The 21,537-nt window shown below is 42.3% G+C and overlaps 2 protein-coding genes across 5 annotated transcripts in view; one reads left to right on the forward strand and one right to left on the reverse strand.

Moving 5' to 3' along the window:
- The window catches only part of ITPK1 (inositol-tetrakisphosphate 1-kinase), a 143,716-nt gene extending 142,486 nt beyond the window's left edge, over positions 1-1,230 (reverse strand). The window contains exons 1-2 of the mRNA XM_062495497.1: positions 1,100-1,230; positions 662-840 (exon numbers count right to left, since the gene is read on the reverse strand). Coding sequence (XP_062351481.1) covers positions 662-756 — 95 coding nt within the window. The 5' untranslated portion in view covers positions 757-840; positions 1,100-1,230. The remainder of the gene's footprint in view (positions 1-661; positions 841-1,099) is intronic.
- Positions 1,231-15,770: 14,540 nt separating this feature from the next.
- LYSET (lysosomal enzyme trafficking factor) lies at positions 15,771-20,108 on the forward strand. Of its 4 annotated transcripts, none has more exons than XM_062495500.1 (2): positions 15,771-15,920; positions 18,056-20,108. In XM_062495500.1, the coding sequence occupies exon 2, from the start codon at positions 18,072-18,074 to the stop codon at positions 18,465-18,467; it is 396 nt and encodes a 131-aa protein (XP_062351484.1). In that variant the 5' UTR covers positions 15,771-15,920; positions 18,056-18,071; the 3' UTR covers positions 18,468-20,108. The 4 variants fall into 4 exon arrangements, with proteins under 4 accessions (XP_062351484.1, XP_062351486.1, XP_062351485.1 ...); XM_062495502.1 differs by lacking the exon at positions 15,771-15,920 and adding an exon at positions 15,941-16,255; XM_062495501.1 differs by lacking the exon at positions 15,771-15,920 and adding an exon at positions 16,548-16,571.
- The last annotated feature ends 1,429 nt before the right edge of the window (positions 20,109-21,537 follow it).

Consider the following 21,537-nt stretch of genomic DNA (forward strand, 5'->3'; position numbering starts at 1 on the left):
ATAAAATTGTGTAATACACTGCAAAAATTATCCTCTAAGCTATTCAGATAAAGTCTAATTACAGCTTATCAAACTAGCCTCTACCTCTGGGACAGCGCAAAATAGACGCAGTTATACCGTCTTCAGATGTCTCATTCACATCCCTAATGAATACAAGCTTACTCAGGGATTTGTAGACCCTAATTCTACGTGTTTTCACATAACTTGAAGGAAAGTTATTCCCAAACGTTTGGCACTTTTCAATAACTCGACTTCGGAAGAGGATCCGCGACGATCCCAAATCACCCTATTTCCACAAGGATACCAGAGACCTCTCGGGAAACAGGGGACAGAAATGCACCCAGGCGGGCAGTAACGAGGGGCTGTGCCGAGCCCTCGCACACCCACGGGGACGCTACACCATCCCGGAGAGTATTTCCCCGGAGCGGCGGGCAGCGCCCAGGTGAGCGGGAGGCAGGAGCGCTCAGCCCGGCCCGGGGCACTGCGAGCCCTGCGGCCCCGCTCCCGGCGGGCAGAGCCGGCTCCGCCGAGCCACGCACCGAGTGCGGTACGCTCGAGCGCGGCGCGGGCCACGGCCGAGCACGGAGCGGCCCCAGCCCCATCCCCATCCCGGGGCCGCCGCCTGCCCCGGCGCTCCCCGCGGCGAGGGCCGCCTCCTTACCGGCACAGCTCGGCGAAGGCCTGGAAATTCAGTTTCCTGATCTTCTTCTCGCTCAGCCAGTATCCCACCCGCTTCCCCTTCAGGAACGTCTGCATGGTGCCGCCCCGCGAGCAGGGGAGCGGTCCGGGGCGGCGGGGCAGCGCGGCTGCCGCTCGCACTCCGCGCCTGCCGAGCGACGGCTGGAAGAGAAGCAGAGAAAGGAGGATCAGCCGGCTCCCCGCGGCGGGCGCTGCCCCCCGCCCGCCCGGCTGAACCGCCGAGCCGCGCCAGGCGCAGCCCCCGACGCCCGGGCAGCCCCGAGAGGCCCTTCCCCGCACCGGCGGGCAGCTCGCCGAGGCAGAGAAAAGCCGCTCCCCGCACCAGCCCCGGAGCGCCCGGCCGAGCAAGCACGCCGCCGCCCAGCACCGCGGCACGCCCGCAGCGCCCGCACGCACGGACCCCGCCGCCGAGCTCGCCTCCGTGCCCTGCTGCTGCTGCTGCTGCTGCTGCGCGGCCGCGGTGCTGCTGCTGCTCCTGCAGCAGCTCAGCTCCCCATTTGCCCGCTATTCACAGCCGCCTCCACTTCCTCCTCCTCCAGGCCGTCCCCTCCGCTCCGCTCCCACCCACCCACCTACCTCGCGGGGCGGGCACCGGGACGCTCCCGCCCCCCCCCCCCCCCCCCCCCCCCCCCACCGCTGCACCCAGGGGCCCGGCACGCTCCGCGCCGCGGCCGCCGCCAGGGGGAGCCCACGGCCTCGCCTTAAAGACACAGCGCCCCTTTCTGGGCCTGGCCCGGCCGGGGGCCGGGGGCGTGGCCCGGGGATGCACCGTGGGATTTTGGTTTCCTGGGGAGGAACGGCTTTACGCGGTACTTACATCTGCTATTCGTGCTACTCGAACTGGTTGGTCAGTACGCCTTTCACAGAAAAAAGGCTCCAAGTAAACACGAGTCTTCTTGCAAAACCAAGGATCTTCCTTCTTCCAGCATTTGCAAGTATCTGTATGGATTAAACAGAGTTTCCAATAATAGCTATCTCATATTTAACTTCCTTTTGCAGGAGGCAGAAGGCAGGCAATGCAAGCGTGGACTGACATTCTAATTTTCGGGTTGCGCATCCCTAAATACTGAGGCAGATTTTCTGTGCTTCATTTCAGAGGAAGAATCAGTCTGAATCACTGTGCTGTCTCACAGCAAAGTATCATTTCCCCGTTTTTGTTTTCCCCCTTCTTCTCAAACGACCATGACTTCAGCCTGAACGTTTTTCTCTGTCTCTCCAGGACAGGAAAGCATAGACTTTGCAATAAGGATGTCCTTCACAGAGGGGTTGGATTGCAGTACCTGCAGTCTTGAGCTGAGGTGCAGATGATGCTTCTATGATGACGCTTTCTGTGAAGCAGCCCTGGAGCCCTGTGCAGTGGGAACTGCTCAGCGAGTTCTGCTGACTCACAGTGCCACAACAAATGCGATTTTATAACTTCAGCAGAGTATTGGAAAAATGGTAGAAGTATCCATATGGAGGAAAGAAGGGTGAAAGCCTTAAAAAAGATGAAAGGGGTAATTGATTTAGGGAGATGGCAGAAAGCATTTTACATTCCTGTCATTACTCACATGAGCAGTGCAGTCATCTTCACCCAAGGGTATATTGGAAAATAGGCAAGGAATGGAAACACCTGCAAACAGCTCATACCAATGGTTTGTGAAAATTTATATTATTGTGTTTTTTCTCCATTTGTGGTTGTTTTGAGGAATAAATGTCTTTCTTTTCCTCCTTCATCTTATTTGCCACTGTTATGTACTAACCTTTATTTTACAGAACACTTTATCTTAATTATATTCACACTTTTTTTCCACAGTTTATTAATTAATGTAATTAGAATTAGTAAATGTATTTTGATAGCATTATTCCTGCTGCAGAATATTTCACTGGTATTTAAACATTTTATGGGAGCATGGTAATTTTGGAAAAATTCATAACTCAAAAATACAAGACTTTATCAAACATTATCAAATTAATATAACAAATTCAAAAAAATTGACTTGGGTTTCTTGTTATGAAGTGTTTCATTTTGCTAATATCAGTACTTTATTTCACCTATCGTTTCACTGGACTTATTTTAGACTTCATTAAAATTTGCATCAGTATATTAAGCTCAAATTTTATATTTGTATCAGAATGGAATATGAATGTATTGAAACATGAAATTATTTAAGCCAATTTCCTAAATCATTTCTTTCTGAATTTTTTTTTCTTTAAGAAATGTCATGGCTTCAGACCAATCTAAAACAGTCTGCAGAAATATTTATGCACTTTTTCCCAGACACAGGGAACAGGTTTTTAGAGGTATTGAGCATTCCTAGCTCCTGAGGAAATGAAGCACATGCGCTGAAAAGGAGAAATTTGCTTTGCTCTCATATCAACAAACTAGAATCAACATATACCAAAGACCAGGTTCAATCTTGGGAAGGAGAAAGCTGGTAAATGCCTTAATTTTAAACTATATATTTTTGAATCTTAACCCTTGAACAACTGCAGATGTGGGAAACATATTTCACCTGATGTGCCACTGTACTGCATCTTGCTGTACAATGTTGCTAAATAAATTACAATCCTCTGTTTACATTGCAGAGCTTGTTCAGGCAATGCCAAACCTGCAACCACAGGAAGCCCCAGGGTAATGTTTATTCAGTTCCTCATCAGGAGCAAGCTGACTATTCCTGTGACTTTCTGTGGCCCAACTCTGTAAGCTGCAGCTCATGAGCTGCTTCATGCTAATTAAGGGGTGAGGGTTGATAAGGATCTTGAGCCTTCTGGCAATCAGAACTATCTTCCTCTTCATCTTTGCTTCAGCTACAGGCCAAAGCAGGTTTCCCTTGTTTAGCTGGAACCTCTCACACCTTGTCTTCTAACCCTTTCAACAAACACAGGGGGTATGACAAGGCTGGATACTTGCAGTGTGGCACAAGTTAGTGAAATTCCATGGAAATTAATTTCAGAATAATATAAGACATCTCCACTTGATTAGTTATCAAAGTATATTTTCTCAGTATTTTTTTGAATTATTTTTTCAGCACCTGGCAGAACTTATGATAGGATCTTTTGCAATGAGCAAAAAGGTGGTGAAGTGATTTACATTGCCTGCAGTTTAGGGTTTTTACTTTTATTTGCATTTTTTATTACAGGATAGTTGTTACTCTGCTGTGGATGGGCAGGAGGGTAGGCTGAGTCTTCTCTGTCAGAACAGGTCTTCCATTTCACTAGTCAGTCAAACCACCAAGTCAGATCATGTGCTAACACAGCACTGCTGGAATGAGGTTGTAGGTAGGAGAGAACACAAGGAAAACTGCATACGCTGCACTGCAGCTTCTGGGTCCTGAGAGAGAAACTCAAAAAGTAGTCCAGGGGCTGCACAGCATGTGGACCTTGTCATCACCAGTGAGGCAGCCATAGAGAAAAGTATGAGGAAGCATGGTGAGCTGCCATTTCCTCAGGTCTCTGCTGCATCTACAACAGATTCATTGTTGCAAGATTCATCAAAAGGACAGATAGGATTTCTTTCCACAGTGGTTCACTAGAGAATGTGTGTGACAGAAGCCGAGTTTCTACAACTGATGGTTGTTTTTTGCCTAATTTCTGGCAAAACACGTAACTGCAGCTATTGTGTAGAAAATTCTCTGACTGTACTCTTGGCCAGTAGCTCTTAAATGATAAATCAGTGAAGGTTAGTCCTGGGGCTGAAAGCTCATTTCTGATGCCTGAATTCAAACATACTATGGCTATCCCTTACCAAGGGCTACACAACACCTGCCTATTGCGGGGTTCCAGTCATGGCTCCCAGGAGCAGCCCCCTTCTAGCACCTGATGCTGCCCAGCTGCTCTGCTCTGAAGGACTCAGTGCTTATGGAGATGGCACAGGACAGGCCTTGCCAGCTGGAAATCAGACTGCCATTGCATAGTCAGCTAAATCAGGTGTTGCTGTTCAGAGCCTCAGTCCCTCCAAACACTGCCACTTGTTCTCACTTTCTGCCACACCTTCCTTCACAACAGTCGATGTGCTTATGTGGCTGTGCAAGAGCAGAATAAGAGAGCCAGGAACTAAAATGGACTTACACAAACCCAGACAGTTGACAATTTTTAAGTCTTAGCCTAAACCAATTCCTTAGTCTGGATCACCATTCTTTTTCCTACCTGTTTATAGTGGCACAAGGCAGTAAAGAGGTTGGAAACAAAGAAGCCAGGAAGAGAAGGCATCAAACTTCCTCTTTTGGTGGCAATCCCACTTCACAGCAGCAGGAGGGATGGGGAAGGCATAGTTCACCTCTACTCCCTCACTCACCTGACAACCTGTACAGTTTATGCTTCAGTATTCTGATTTTTAAAAGAAAATAAGGATTCATGAGTACTGCTTGAGGCTCGTTGATATTTCTGATCTTTTAGAGATCAGAAGAAGGAATTCTGCTAGAAGAGCTCAAAAACCTTCCAAAAGAGGGTAACGATGCCTGGCAGATGACCAGCTCACGCAGGCCATTCAAGGATTCCTGAGCTCACATCTGCCCCAATGGAGTGCTGCTTAGATGGCTACCTGTCACAATGAGAGCACAGAAAGCTCTTCAGGATAACTATGGCGTTTTTTGAAACTGCAAGGAAACCACCTTAATGAAAAGGTACATCTTATTTTATATACAGCTCAAAAAGCTGAGCTCTGATGAATGTTTATGCTGCAGGAAAGTAAGAAAAGGTCTGGTGCCAAGTTTGCTTGCTTGTCGTGTAGCATGTTTGGGACAGACTCTGTATAAGCTCATAAGCCAAGGAAAGCATTTAATCAGGGAATAAAGAATGTAAAGCCACAAAAAGCCTATGTGGCCGAGACAAAAGATTACAAAATCCTGTGCCAGTATAATTATGCCAGTAGGAGCATATTTTTTCAAACTGAGTAACTTCTGCTAGTCAAAATCCAATTGTGGACACAGATCCACATGCTACTTTACTGTAGCTCTCTTGCCTTTTACTATGGCAATCAACTCCATGAAAAGAATGCTCATGCAAACTCTTTCCAAACAGACACATGGAGATATATATACTTAGGTGATTGCTTCAGCACAGTTAAAATTATTTCAAACTTAATGTGCAAAGAAATCCTGAAAGCTTGTTCTCTGAAGAATTTGTGTGACCTCACAGTTTATTAAGGTTTGGATTGAGACTTGGATAAGGATTGGCCTGCAGTGAGGTTTTCTCTACCTCCAGTTTCATGCTAAGAGAATTATTCTGCTTATAGCTGTTTGTGATTTTTAATCAGGTGGTTTTAAGTGCCTGTAACAATTCTGGGAGCATGCTTACAGCAAAATGAGCCACCTTACCACAAATTTCGCATTGCTGTAATTTATTACTTTTTAAAAACAATGTAGCTATTTTTAATATAGCTACATAGAATGTAAATCATATATAATTCATACATACAAATTCATATAAAGTGACCTGGACATATATGAATGCTACCACTATTGCCCCATATTTTGCTGTCTTACATATATTTGCTTCTCCTGTTGAGAACACATTCAAGATGACCTAAAGAACATGTCCTCATTCCAGTGGTTCTCCATTTCCATCAGTTGTTTGGGTCTACAGCTGAACCTTTTAAACTGTTAAAATTGAGAAAACAGGAAAGATACAAGTCCGGTGTGGGCCACACCATCACTTGCACTTTCTTCTCATGCTCATGGCTCCAGTTATTGAGGACCCTTTTCCTGTTTTGTTTAAATGCTTCCTTAAAGTTCACCAACAGTTCACAGGCCATTGTGCTTGGTGATTTTGTACAGTCTCATCAGGAGACACTGGGTTTTCTCTCTAGGAAGGGCAACAATTTCCATATTTTTCAAAAGTTACCACAATGTATAGTCTTACAAGTGCAAAAAGAATAGATGCAGAAAAGCATTTCCAAAGCCCATGCTTTGGAAATGCTTTATTCCAAAACTTTATTCCAAAGCAGTATTCCAAAGCCAACAAACTTTAGTGTATTAAAGAAAAAAAAAAAGAAAATAAAAAAACAACAACAGAAAAAAAACCCCAAACATCTAATAGTATCCTCAGCATATGAGCACGCTGCAGAAGGACACACCTAATTTTTGACAGTGACAGACAGAGGAAACTCAAGCTTCATGAACAAGATGTAGAAAAGTTTCTGGAAACAACCCCAATCCTAACCAAAATGAGCTCCCCTTGGACAGACAAAAGCTCTTTTGCATATGCCACAACTATCCTGAAGTCAATTTAAGATGCTCCTGGGTGATAATCTAGAGGCACAGCTGGGAAAGCTCTGCTTTGAGCCAGGTGCTATTCCTCTTGTGCTCGCAAACCTTTCAGTGGTGCACAGACTTAACTCCTACTTACTACTCTCCTAGAGGCAGGAATATAACCTGTCTTGCTCCACCAGTCATCCCCCATCTTTGATTTTTTTCCCACTCAGAGTGCATTTCAAAACATGACCTAATCCCCACATTCAATAATCAAAAGAGGCTTTTTTTCTCTTCTGGCACAAGTACCAGTCTTATATCCAAAGACTAAACTACACATATACATCTTCTCCATATTACCAACACTCTGTCCTGTAACATCCTATTTCTGCCCCTTCTGAAAGAAAAAGGTCATATAGAAAAGAACTGAAAATTCAGGAGACAAGTAAGTTATAGAAAACAGGAGCTAATCAGATGTAGTGTAAAAGGAAAAAAGGGAAAAAACCCAAGCCAAATCACCATCAACAAAAAGAGCTGGAATAAATCAACTGAGACCACAATTTTGTTATAGCTCTGAGCATTTACTAGATGCTCAGGCTTGTAAAGTGTAATAAATAGCTCATTTAGAATCACAAACTTTCAGATATTTCAGATTGCCTAGATCCTGTAAGACACCTGTAGATTATAAATTCCATTAATACTTGTATCACTGTGCTATTAAATTTATTATCACACATACTCAGTGCCTGACAGTCTGTAAATAAAGCTTAGGCAATGAACACATCTGAATGCAGGACTTGTTAGAATCCCGTAGTGTCATTATGGAGCTGTCTGCACAGGTATTGCTTCCCAATCACTTTTCTGACAGCTAAAAGGGGCACTTCCACAGACAGGATCACAGCAAATATTCCTAGTGGTTCTGAACAGGCCAGTTCTGTGCTTCATATTAATGTACCAAATATACAAGAGCAGCCTTTAGAGTTGAACATAAAATGCCAATACTGCCCTTTGGGATTTTCTCTTCTCTCAAAGCTTCTGGAGAGGAGAAGAAATGTTAGTGACTAAACAGATGAAAGCTGCTTGCCTTGAGCCTCAGTTTTCTGGTATGACCTCTGAAGAAAGCTTTTCACATGGATGGAAAGTTTGTCCTAACCTATGCCTATGAAGATTCCCATTATTTGATAAGGGATGTGCTAACATTGTACCTATTCCTTTCCCAATGTCCATTACTCAAGTGCCAACTGTCCCAATACATATAGAAGCTCAATGTCTAAGACAGGTCTGTGTACGTGTTTCTGAAATTGTGCAATGAATACAGATAGATACACACTCCCTCTTTTATTTATTTGGGAAAACAAACTAAACAAATCAGATGGAGGACAAGATAGAATAATGTTCTTCTTGTACTCTCAACACTTTGTGTATGGTTATTTCTGCTCCATCGCATCAAGCCTATGAAGTGGGATTCTTTTTTACATGGAGGCCTGCCAGGAGAAATCAGAGAGGTTGAGGAACAACCTAAACCAGAGGAAAGCACTCATGCCACCATTTAGACAGCAGAGGCCTCAGGATGTGCCAAAGAGCTGTCATAAAAGTGTTTCAAGCACTTAAGTAATTTGTCAGCTACTTGTACTACAGAGTTCTCTCAAGAAAATTATTTTATAAGCCAGAGAATTAGAAGTTAGCCCAGATGTCTTGAGGGTAAAGTTGATAGTGGTTTCAGGTTAGGTTTTGGCTACTCTGCAAAACCAAAAGAACCTGACAGAACAATTTAATACAATTTGTAGGACATCTTCTGAAGATGATGAAGCCTGGATTGGGGTGAGGGAGAATAATGGCATATGGGTCTTGTAAAAGGATCTCACCTACTCAGTCTTGAGAGAATTGAAATCTGAACTCTTTACTAATCATCTTCAGTGGCTTCAATGACAATAGCCCCAAAAGACTGGCTTACCATCACTCCAAACAGCTGGGGAAAGAACTTGCAGCTGTCACAGACTTTTCTACAGTTACAAAACTCTTGTGTTGCCAGCTAACATTGGTGGGGTTTGGGAGGCCATATTTGTGCAGATTTCCAGAGAAAGGGCATCTACACCTTCTCTTCTGATCCTCCTGGGTTAGGGTGGCTATTCTCACCCACCAGTGTAGTGCTGACTAACCAAGACTTTAAGCATTTCACTTCATTATACTTTCATTTTACATATACTTTCATTATACACAGAAAGATTTGCCTTAAAGATTTGCAAATACTGCCTAACGTGCTTTTGTTAAATGAAATGCAAATGTTTTCTAATAAATTATTACAATTTTGTCTTTGAGAGTAACCATCAACTGCCATTAATATCTCTGTTCAAACGTTCAAATCATTCTGGATCTCTGTGCTGATTTCACATACAGACCTCTAGCATGGGCTTCAGAAAAAGGCAAATTCAGGTATAAGGCTAGGTGAGTACTTAGAAGCTTCATAGCTAAAGTAAATTGACTTCTGTCTTTCACTAAAGATAAACAACAGGACAACAACAGGAGCCCTCCATACAGATGAGGATGAAGATTTACATCCAATTGATGACATTGGTATGAAAGCCTCCCCTCTCACACCAGCCTCTCAGTTGAGGTGACATTGAGCACTTCAATGAGTAATGTGATGCTCTACAGGTCTGGAGCTCAGATAAACCATCAGGTACTTCTGTCATTCAGCCTACCTCTGAAGTGATTTCCCATTGCCTCAGACAAGTTCTGGTTTCTTGTAATCTATGCAGACATTTCCGTGACTAAAACCAATCAACCCTCAAGTTACATGGCTGGATATCTTGCACATACGCCTCTTGCAACACATTTTAATGTTAGTAGCTATGGGTAATTCCTAAGCTCTAACAGGACAAAGGGAAGAGGTTTCTAAAAGACACACACAAACTATTTTTTTTGTTTGGTTTGGGTTTTTTGGGTTTTTTTGTTTTTTTTTTTTTTTGTTTGTTTGGTTTGTTTTTTGTTCGTTGTTGTTGTTTTGGCTTAGTTTTGTCTTTGTTTTTGAAAGGTTAGATTCTGCAAATCTTAAACAATATGCTATCTACCTCCTTTAAACCTCCATCCTGGTCTATGCAAAAAAGTTGGGATCCTTTGAATTTTGGAAAAGGCCTGATCTGAACTAAGTTCTTTCATTATTTGTTTAGTAAGAGAAAGTTATGTTTCTGGAAAATCTAAATATAGATACTCCGTGCTGCATAGTTTACAGTCTAGAGCAAGATAGGTACACTGTGGGAACTGGGAATCTCAGAAGAGACAATAACTAAATCTCTTTAAAATAATTCTATGGTATTACTGACTTGCTTCACATAAGCACCACTGAAGGAGAGATAATTAGTGGAAATGAAAAAAAATAATACCATTGCTCTTGTGAGGATGGAGCAGGCACCCTCTAAGATGGTCAGATATTTCTCTTGGACCATCTATATGGACCAAAGAAGGACTCTATTTTTCTTTTTAACGTGGGTCATTTTTCAGTTAACTTGTTTATATGACCAAACAGGTTGACAGCAGGAAACTCAGCATAGAAATTCAATAACTGTTCCTTTCTGGCAGTATGAGTTGACTTTAGTTAAAAACATGGAAAAGCAGAACTCTCAGGAGTTTAATGGCAGCTTTGGAAGTGGACTTGAGGTGTTTTTTTATATTATGTGCTGGGATTTAATTAAAAACAATAAATTGTAATAAAGGTTGAATAATGGTTTTGTTGAGATGCAATTTATACCTGTAAACTGGTTTGACAAAAATTCTGCAGGAAACCTCTCTTTCCTCCAAAGCCAGTGCAATGCTGGGTCATATCACTGGAGCTGTGAGATCGATACCTGCATTGCTTCCGCATAAATTGTATCTGTCCTCTGTTTGAATAAATGCCATGGAGAGGAGTAGTCAGTTACCAGACACTTCTGCCCTTATCCTTTCAGTATGTTTTGTCAGTTCTTTCTCAGCTTTGAAGCCACTTTGTAATTGGCTGAAAAGGAGAAGGTAAAAGCAAAGATTTTATCTCTTTCCTGCCAGAATTGTTTTACCAAGACAAGGCAGCCATGAGGGGTACATTCAGAGGTAACTAATGAACGAGGAGCATCAGTGTAGTGAAGACTTAGTTCAGTCTAAAATACCAAGGCCCTTCTTCATAAAAGACTCAGTTCTTTATAGGCACTTTGACAAAGGGTGCTAGTGTGTAATTCTTCCTTTGGCAGATGTTTACTGTGGATGTTTGAGAGAATGAGATAACTATTCCATTTGTAAATATCAAAAAGATTGTTGGAAAGATGATAAATATTTCTACAACTAAGAACAAAGTATGGATGGGATTCAAAGAACCTGCATAACATGATTGCCTGAAGCTTAACTCAGATGTGGCTGCTGCTAAAATACAAATGGTAGAAGCAGAATTTCAGGAACTGAGAATTAAAGAATAAGGTAATTTAAGGTCCCCAAATTACAAAGTATACAAAGCAAGTCAAAAGTGGAAAAGATCACCATTCAGCATTCATGTGGTCAGTGTAGCCAAACCAAGCAAATATACTATTTCAATTCAAAATTAGAAGAAATATAAAAATTCCATCCTATAGAAAAGTCTCTTGCATGCTCTCAAATTAATTACATACTCTATAAGAAAACAGGTGTCTCCAGCAAAAAAGTTCAAAGAAATACAGCAGTACAGACAAAACAACCGCCCAAGAAAAAGGGGAATCAGAAGTTTATAGCCTAATTTGTAGAAGAAACAAAAGTTCTAAAACATGAACTAAAGATTCATAAAACATAAAATAAATATATTAATTGAAGCAAACTAATGTTCTTGATTCACACTAAATTACAAGAAACTGATCAAAACAACTTATTACACCACAACAGGATATTACAAAACTCACTGTAACTACATCTAGTAAATAAAACTGCTACAAGCTTCAAAAACACTGGCCATTCATGCACTGATGATAAAAATTCACATGAGTATATAAGCATTGTTCTGAGAAAAAAAAAAGGCATTCTCTTTTTCCCAATGTACGTCCTTAGTTTCTTCATGCATTTCTTCAGATTCACTTAAAAACCTTTCCCTTCTGTATTTCTTTATAAACACAGCACTAACACTGCTTCTGACACAGAGGATGGTTGGCCCATCTGGAGCTGAGTGCAGATGTCACGTGAGGTTTGGGTTTCCATGTGTGTTTTCCTTCTCCAATCAAAGCACTGGTTCTTCTTTGCCCTGCCTTTGGGGCACAAGGAAGGGATGTGAGCTTCTAAGGGCCTGAATAAATCTTCCTTTCTTTCAGTTGTCCTTCTCCATAACCAGCAAATGAGCATTTTCAAGGAGCTTTGTGCTTCATGCCTCACTCCTCAGAATCTTAGCCCTACCCTAAAACTAGTCTAACTCTTTGTACTTAAGATTAGGTATGATCTCCAGAGGACCAACACATGTGCTCATGCCCTGTTCTCATTTATGCCAGTTTTCTCCTCGGAATCCAAACATATATGCAGCCTGTAAGGATCCTAGTTCTCTAGCCAAGAGTTTGGTTTAGAGTTAGGATTTAGAAGGAAAAGATCCAGGAACATGACGTTCTAGATGAATCGAAAATCAGTGTCCTACAAAGTGGAAGGCAAATGCCATCTTGACAGAAATGTCTGTTATTAGACTCTCACTCCATGATTGCTTGTCAGTGAGGACCTACTAAAACTCTGCTAAATATAAACATAAGATCCACCCAAAAGGATCCTTCAGCTTCTGCCTTCCATTTGGAAAGCAAACTAATTTTGGCTTTGGAATCATCTCAGCTATTCTACATTTGCTTTTCTATTTTGGCCAAAATCTAAGCCTAGGAAAGAATTTCTATTAATACTGAGTTATGAAAACTTTGTTTGACTGAAAGATTACAACTAACCTGATTCCTCTTGTCAACCCTCATTTATCCTATGTAGTTTGTCAGGATCCTGAGCATCCTAACAGGCCTTAATAGCCCCAACAATCCTCACATGACCCCTCCCATGGGCTCAGCAGCCCCAGTTTAGCTGAGCCCTGTGTTTTCAGCTCATGCCTGATCTGTGTTGCACCAGTATGTGTCCCTGGCTCAGCCATGACTGTGCCAAGCCATGTTTATCTGGATCTGGAGTTACAGACTGACTTCCTAGCTTGACTTCAGTCTTTTCTTATCAGCATGGACCTTCATGGCAATTGCTAGGAGATGTCTGACCCTAGTTCTCACTGGACCTGACCCTAGCCTGTGGGCTACCTTCACAGCTTGACCTCGGACCTGCCTTGTGACTTGCCTGATGCTCTGTACTCCTGGCTGGATCCAGTGTGCCCTGCTTGCCTTGCTCAGGCTCTGTGGTGGGACTGAGCTTGGGCATTGAAGCTCTGGCCCATCACCTGTGTTATTATGCTTGGCTCCTGCCCTCTACACAGCAGCCAACTCTTGCAGTTCCATTGCTTTTCAGTTTTACCTTCAAAATAAACCAAATATTTCTATAAAAAATACATCACATGTCTAAACTAAGTTAAATATTTTTTTAATGCTACAAAACCCCATGATTAATTCTCTGATATTGTTCATTAAGTACTATTTCCTTTTAATTCAGCAGACTTCTATCTTCTCCTTTGGTTTCCCAAGCTGAATATTACCCTTTTGAGTCTCACCAGGTGTATTTTCTCATTTCAATATGCAGAGTTATGAGTTCTTTCCCCTTATGATTACCAGCACTTGTGACTGGAATTTGTCTAAAGCTGAGAACAGTTGCTTCTTGTTCTACTAATTTTGGTATTATTCCCTCCCCCCTCAGAGGCCTGCTGCTAAAACCAACCAGCAAACCCTCAGCTATTTGCTCTGTCCCTTCCTATACTATGACATACTATGTTCAGCACAACACTGAATTTATGCAGATTGAGATCCAGCCCAAAAATACTACAAATCACTCTGGTGTTACGCCTTAGCTTTAAAATGCAGCTTGTGATTATTATAATAACTCTTCAAATTTTTAGATGCTTCTCTTTATGGCCACAATTTCAGGCTTATGATTATCACAGGAGTCTTTTAACCTTGGTTTACAAGCAGGTTAAATCCTAAACCATCCTCTCTTTCTAACTCCAACCATTCAGTGAAAAGACAGGCTTCTTAAGTATGAATAAGTTCCACATTTCACTGATTTTTCTTCAGAATCTCAAGTGCAAATGCAGGTTTTACACTTAGCACATGTATCCACTGCCAAGCCATACATTCACACAGTCACATATTAATTCACACCGAAACGCTTCTCTTTGACATCTAGGTGGGTATTTTAAAATAAACTGGTTCATAATTACATCTAACCTCAGTATAAGAAAATGCATTATAGCCATGCTTGAGTGGAAGGTCTGTCAGTCACACAGGAACTTTATTCACTTTTAGATCAACTGGGACCTCATTCCTGTAAGAATGGAAAGAATGGCATTTAGTTGAGAGAAATGTCCCAGGGGTAATTAGCTGTATGTAGCTATTCATATCTACATCTGTCATCAGAACTACACTAATGGTTTATTTAAACTTCGGGATAGATAATGAAATCATTCAACTGAAGCAAAGTGTAGAATCTCTGACCTGGGAATCAGGGTGCTGCTCACGTTGACTCTGTGTGTGGAGCCGGGCGCCATCTCGTGTCACTTTTGGGCCCTTAGTTCAGTGAGCATTAAAGCAATAATAATAATTTAAAACAAAACAAAACAAAAGAAAACAACCCTCAGAAGATAAAAAACCGAAACCCCAACCAACCAACAACAAAACCAAACCAACCAAAAAACAAAACCCAAAACAGTATGACTTAAGGTGAAGTTGCCCCGTGACAGGGGATTTGTATTTCTGACTCTTGCAGACTCTCAACAACGTCCCTTTTCTCTACAGATACCTGCAGCTCCGTGCATTTCTTCATCAGCTGTCCTGACTGTAGTCCAAAACACCAGCTCCTAATGCTTCCCATTGAAACACCAAACACAGCAGGATAAGCCATCATAGATTGAATTTAGCAGCAGCTCTTATATACTGTGTCACATGCACCTACTACATGCCCAAGAAAAGTGGCAGAAGACCCCATGCATTTAGATGTAAGCAAAAAAAAAAAAAAAGTCATTGCTTTACTATCTTTAGTTTCTTATTTGGCATTCCTTTTAAAATCCTTTTTTAGCCTCCTTGAAAGCAGCTGCATGAGAGTGAATGGTGCCCACTGCTGCTTTCTCTGTAAGTTTTCTCATGACTTTAGGATACAATTTAGTACAAAGTTTCACTTCATATGTAGCACGATGCGGTTTTGGCATTAACTGGCACGGAGCTCACAGCGCCTGAATTCAGGAAAACACGTTCCGCACACACAAATTCTCCCAAAATCATGGCTATCATTGAATACACCTGGCCCGTATCATTTTGCTGTCAATTTAAATGATCTTTTAGTGCCATTTAAAGCTTTTCCTTATTTGATCACAGAAACATACGGACCTTAAAGATCATCTGGTCCCAACCTCCGCTGCTATGAGATAATAAGCATGTAATATCTCCTGGTAATTTAATGTAATAGAAATAATCCACTACATCATGCTTACGTATAAGCATATACTGGGGTTTGACTGCACGTTTGGCATTTGCCGACTGTTTCAGTCTCTGTTGCAACTTCCTTAGTAATCTTTGTCGTTACTTCCCTCGACAGGCTCACGCCACCCCTGTGCCAAAACACAAGAGTTTGGGGCTGTCCCCCCGCGAAGGAGCGGAGCGCCTCCCCACAGCCACGCCGCCATTTTGGGCGAGCCCACCCCGGCCACAGAGGGGCGCGCGCCCGAGCCAAGATGGCCGCCGGCCAAGGCGCCCGCCCCGGATGCGGCCGCGCGCCCCGGGGGCCGCTGCCCCGTGCCGGAAGTGCCGGTGCCGGCGGGCGGCCATGGCGGCGGGCGGGCAGCGGGGCGGGCCCGCGGGACTCGCCGCCTCCTGGCGCCGCGACGCGGGCTGAGGGGAGCGGGCCGCCCGCCGCTGCCCTCCCGCTCCCTCCTTCTCCGTCCTTCTCCGCCGAAGGAAGGTAAGGAGCTGCCGGCGCCGGGAAGGAGCCGTGGCGGCGAAGTGCGTCTCGCCCGGAGCGCAGGTCCGGCGGGCGGTGTGCGTGGGCCGTCGCGGAAGGAGAACCCCGGTGGGATGAAGGGGTCCGAGAACCATCGCGGGTGTCCCAAAAAGCTGCACGCTGTAGTTGGGCCTGAAAACGGAGAATAACAATGAGAAAACTCTGTTATCTCAGCCTCTACCCGTATAACTGGGAGCTAGGGCTTCTCTGCTGGCTACTGCTCAAGGGCAGGATCAAAACGCGCTGGTGTTTACCTTCTTAAGTCTGCTGCTGTTTTGATAGTGTTTATGCTTTCAGTACGTACATACCTTGTATCTGTCAATTTTCCTCGAAGGCGACAGCTCGTGAGGCAGCTTGGATATGCCGAATTTCTGGCAGAAAACAGCCAGTGGCTTGCTTATTTAGCGGGTGAACGCAAACCTGGGGTTCAAGTTTTTACCCTGTTGATTAACAGCTCTTCTCAGGAATTTTTCAGTTGTCCTACTAAACGTGTTGACTCGGGGTAATAAAGGGAAGCGTGCAGCTGAGTTTTATAGAAGGATCAGCAGAATGAGAAGTTGCTATTACTTAAGTCTGCAGTAGCTTTCTCAAGTATTTACTGTTCCTCTTCAGGTATTTACTGTTCCTTCTCAGGTGTTTATGTCCCTGTGTGCTTGACTCTTTTAGCCACCGTGAATGCAGCAGTCTGAGGGCCAGAACAATTTCTCCAGGGCTGCCTTGATCAGATTCTGTCACATCAGGATTGAGGCTATCCCTCAGTTATGTAAAACCAGGAAGTAAATTTTTCAGGATTGCCAACCAAAGTGGCAGATTAGTCTGGCTCAGAAAGGGTGATTTAGAATGGTGTAATGATTTTGTATAATTTATGGTAAATTCTCTAATGCTTCCATTAATTGTTACTGTGTATGTATATATACTGTATATGTGTATGCATAGTTCATTTTTCAGTAAGCATTTCCACCTGGTATTTTAAAGGCACGATGTATTTTCTTAAAACAGCACTACATAGATGGATTTTACCCCTCTTTAGGAAAAGGTATGAAAGGTAAAAGCCCAAAGGTCTGAAAAAGCATTTTTTTTTTCAGAGAATCCTAATCAGGTACAGAGAAGGAATCCTAATCAGGTACAGAGAAGCAGTGGCTCTCCCTGCCCCTGTGCAAGGGGAGTTTGGAAGGAAAGAGGTGATGACCATTTGTGCGGTGGTGCTCCAGCTGGAGCTTGTGACTGTTTTGAAGAGTGTTTCCAGTTACCTAGAGCCATGCAGCCAGCTGGAGAATTGAAGCTGCTCAAATTGACCCCAGTAGTGTCTGTGGGGCTCCAGTAATTTGTGCTTTTTCTGCAAAGTGCTCGATGGTGAATGTCTGGTTTGTTGTGCACCAAGGCATTGAGCAGTGCAGGTGTGCAGCTCAGTTCCTCTGGAAGGCCTGTGGCAAATGTCCGCACGGGGAGAGTGGGAATGCGGTTAGGAGCAAAAGTAACATGGCTATAGCACCTTCATGTGTGCAAGTACATACCTGCAGTACAGCCTAACCCTTGAACCTCATGTTCAAATTGAAAACATCCCTTTCTGTGGTTCATAAATAGACACTCAGAGCTTAATATAGCTGGATGTAGCTGCACCACAGACAAGCAGTGATAGTACTGTTACTGGTTGGTTTTTAGCAGCGTGTTTGTTTTGCAGGCATCAAAGAACTTTCCAAACTTTACATAGAATATTTTATATTATCCCAAATTTCTGTCTGGAGTCGCTGAGAGCAGATGGGGTAATTAGCTTATCCAATTGATGACTTTTGGTTTGTTCCCTGAGTACCTGACTTTAGCCAGGTATATCCTGATAGCCTGCAGGCCCTAAACTATCCAGAGCCATCAGTGGAGCTTCTTATGTTGTTGCCATTAACCTGTTGCTGGCAGAGTAATGATTTTCTGTGATGTAGAGAAAACTCAGTTCTTCAGAAATTGATGTGTATTTCTAATACACATTGTGTTAACTAATGTGTAATAAAAAGTTATAGAAAATTGACTTACGAAAATCAAGGTTCACCTGTCCCCTCTTTTTTCCAAGCTGTACTGAATGTTTTTGTCACCTTGTGTTTCAGGTGCAGAGCATGGAGAATGATGAACTTCCGCCAGAGGATGGGCTGGATTGGTGTGGGGCTGTACTTGTTAGCAAGTGCTGCGGCTTTTTATTATGTCTTTGAAATCAATGAGACTTACAACAAACTAGCACTGGAGCACATTCAGCAACACCCCAAGGAACCACAGGAAGGAACCACATGGACACACTCCTTAAAAGTACGACTGCTATCCTTGCCATTTTGGCTGTGGACGATAATATTTTTAATACCGTATTTACAGATGTTCTTGTTCCTCTATTCCTGTACAAGAGCTGACCCCAAAACTGTGGGGTATTGCATCATTCCTATCTGCTTGGCTGTTATTTGCAATCGTCACCAAACATTTGTGAAGGCCTCTAATCAGATCAGTAGATTACAACTGATTGACACTTAGCTCAACTTCTGGTTTCTGTTGCTGATTTGAAGCAATTGCATATGCTTGATATAATCATAAGACTGAAGTTCTGAGTGAAGGCCGGAAAGAGCCTTTTCTTTCAAACTGATAAGCAATGAAGAGAGTGACTGTTTTCTATTTAAAACAAACAAGTAACTACAAAGGTTTTTAAATATGGATCTGTGAAGTGGCCAGAGTGGGAAAGCCCTATGTGACACATGATGGAAGTATTCCTCATTTTGCCTTAATGATGCAAAACTGTGACTCTCCATCTGAAATGTCCTGTGGGGGAAAAGGTTCCTGGTCCACAACTTTACTCCTCTGTGCAAAAAAGTGATTTCCTATGTTTTCCCTTGGAAAATCAACGAAAAGATACTTCTTTTGTGGTAAATGTAAAAGGAAAAAAGAAATTAAGAACATGATTATAAAAGCTGCACTTAACACAATTCTTTGCTTTTTCTTTTTTTTTTTATTTTCTACATCAGTGTTGTTTTTAATGATTTTTCTTAAAAATAAGTTTAGATATAAAAACAGGAAGCAAAGAATAAAGTTTGTGCAAACCTTTAAAGGGAATTTTTTTTCCTGTGGTAGCCTGCTTGTTTTCAGTCCCACACTGTAGTAGGCAGGCAATGAGGAGTAGCAGAGGCCTGGAGCTTGGTGCTTTAAACTGTTCCTATGAATCAAAAACAGCCTATGCTGGCATTGGCCTGTAGTCTGCACAAAGATTCTTTTGTGTTTTTCTCCTATCGTCTTGCTTGATAAAATTACAAGTTACTGAAATTTAATACCATTCTAATTTCACTCTATACATCATGCAAAACCATGTTCCAGGAGAACTGATGTATTAGGACAAACTGGTTGTAAGACAGATCATGTTTCTTCCAGAAATTCAAAGAAGTAAGATACCTTCTTCTCATTCTTGTAATGAATGCAAATTTCTTCAGTCATACTGAAATTCCACTGAGATTTCTTTGCCATAGTTTCAACTTCTGTTTTCCAGTGCTATTTTGGAATAGCATATTTTGAATAAGACTGAATCTGTTCTTCTTTCTGTCCATTTTTGTTTCTTTTGAGAATAACTAAATTTTTGTCCCAGCCATGACAGAAGTAACAAATATGAAAAGAGTGCAAAATACACTTTTCAGAAGCAGTAGGCTCAAAAGAATTATGAGCTAAACTCCTTGACTGTAACTTGAGCTGTGTGAGATTGTCCATACCTAATCAACACAAATGCTAATCCATTTCTGACTGCTTTAAGGGAATCCTGGACAGTGTTGTCTTTCTCTTGCTTTGGAAAGAGAACCCTATTTTCAGTGTTGCTGTGTTTAAGCACGGCAGTTCCAACACCTTAAACTTTCTGTTTGCACTTGGAGATACTTGGAGACACTGGTTTCAATTGTCAGCGTTGGTGCTCGGACCTGAAAACAATGTAGCCTTTGCAAGAAGGTTTTGAGTTCTAAGTGCAATATGAAAAGGAGGAAGCTGCCATCTTAGTGTTCTGGAGTAAGTAAATTATAAACTCTGACAAGTAGTTAGTGTCTTGAGGAGTCAGAGCTTTTTAAGTTGTGTTCTTTCTCAACTTTTAAAATCACCATGCTATTTATCTATAAAATAAAACCTTTTCAATGTTTATAAACACAAGTCTGTTAATGCAGATACTTACTAATAGCTTTTCATTTTTCTTGTTTGTTTTTGGTTTAGGGGGGTTTTTTGCATGTTTGTTGCCAGACAGCAGTGCTGGCAGTCAGTTGCTGGAGCCTGTGCTCATGGCCTTCCCTCAGCGTGTGTGGTCAGTTAATCTTTTGTAGTCCTCTTATGCTCTGTGCCCCAATTACTTGTTTGTAGCCTGAAATGTTAGGGCTTGCTGGATGAAGCTGAATCTGCTTGTGTCTCTAATTTTGTGTAAGAGAGATACGTCTGGTAGGACTGTTTTTAACTTAATGCTGTTGTTTTAAACTGAACAGTTACACTGAGTGCAGATGGAATTATTTAAAGAGCTAAGAGCATAAGAGGAAGCATCAAAATTAGAAAATGATAGGAAGAACTGCCTAATTTCCTGTCATGCAAGCATGTGACCCTTAGCAAATTCACTAGCAGGCCTGACCCAAGTAGGGTAGGCTTAATGGTAGGATGACCCAAGCTGTGTGGATGTGGAACATGTGCTGGGCATGGCAGGGGCCTGCAAAATGGAGGCTCATGTTCGTAGACTTTTCCATCAGAAGCCTAGTTTTGGATTACAGCTGTTGACAGGCATATGCTTTGCAACTAACTACAGAAAAACACACAGTCTAATGCAAGCAAATGCTGTATGTGTAAGGATTTGAGCTGGAAGTGGAAAGCAGCAGTGGAGAACTATTAACATGGTGTATACAAATATTAGACAATGGGAATAGAAGAGCTAAGTTAACTTTTCTGGTGCTTCCAGCATTTTTGGCACCAGGGGAACATCAACAGGCAAAATCTTACCCACAGGGTAAATAAAGACTATAAAAATTAATGATAAATTGGTTTTTAACTGTAGTATTTAAAAAAAATAAGTAGTGAAATAACTTTCAGCTTGATTATTCTGAGAATTTGTAGGTATTGTCAAGGCTGATTATCTGAGTCACCAAAGACCTACCTGTAAAAGAAAACATCATCTACAAACTTTTGGGATAATCAAGCTTGAAGTTTTGCAACGTTCTGAGCTTTAATGTTCTGCCAACAAAATGAGTAGCTGTAACACAAGGGTGATTAATGGTCATCTGTATGCCATTTACCCTGGATTTCTTTTTTTAAATCTATTTATTTCTATTTTATTTATTTGTGTCACAAGATAAAGCATCGTCAGACTGCCTGAACATCACTTGAACAGTCTCAGTTTCTTTAGCTGCTTGACCTTCACCTTACAGTCCCTTCCCATCTCAGGAATGTGTCTGCCACATATTTGTAAGTGTTACTGAACCTGTTCTTTGCTTTCTGCCATGGGGGAGCAGGTCCAATGAAGAGCCTAACATGAGGCTGCAGCCCTTCAAACTTGGACAAAAGTAAGTTACAATAAAGTGTGTTCCTTATGTTTCTTCCAGCAGCA

Source organism: Cinclus cinclus, chromosome 6 (genome assembly GCF_963662255.1).
Source record: "Cinclus cinclus chromosome 6, bCinCin1.1, whole genome shotgun sequence".
In the NCBI taxonomy this organism is placed as follows: Eukaryota; Metazoa; Chordata; class Aves; order Passeriformes; family Cinclidae; genus Cinclus; species Cinclus cinclus.

Excerpts from the sequence above, each read along its gene's own strand:
- LYSET (XM_062495500.1), top strand. The coding sequence starts at position 18,072 with ATGATGAACTTCCGCCAGAGGATGGGCTGGATTGGTGTGGGGCTGTAC.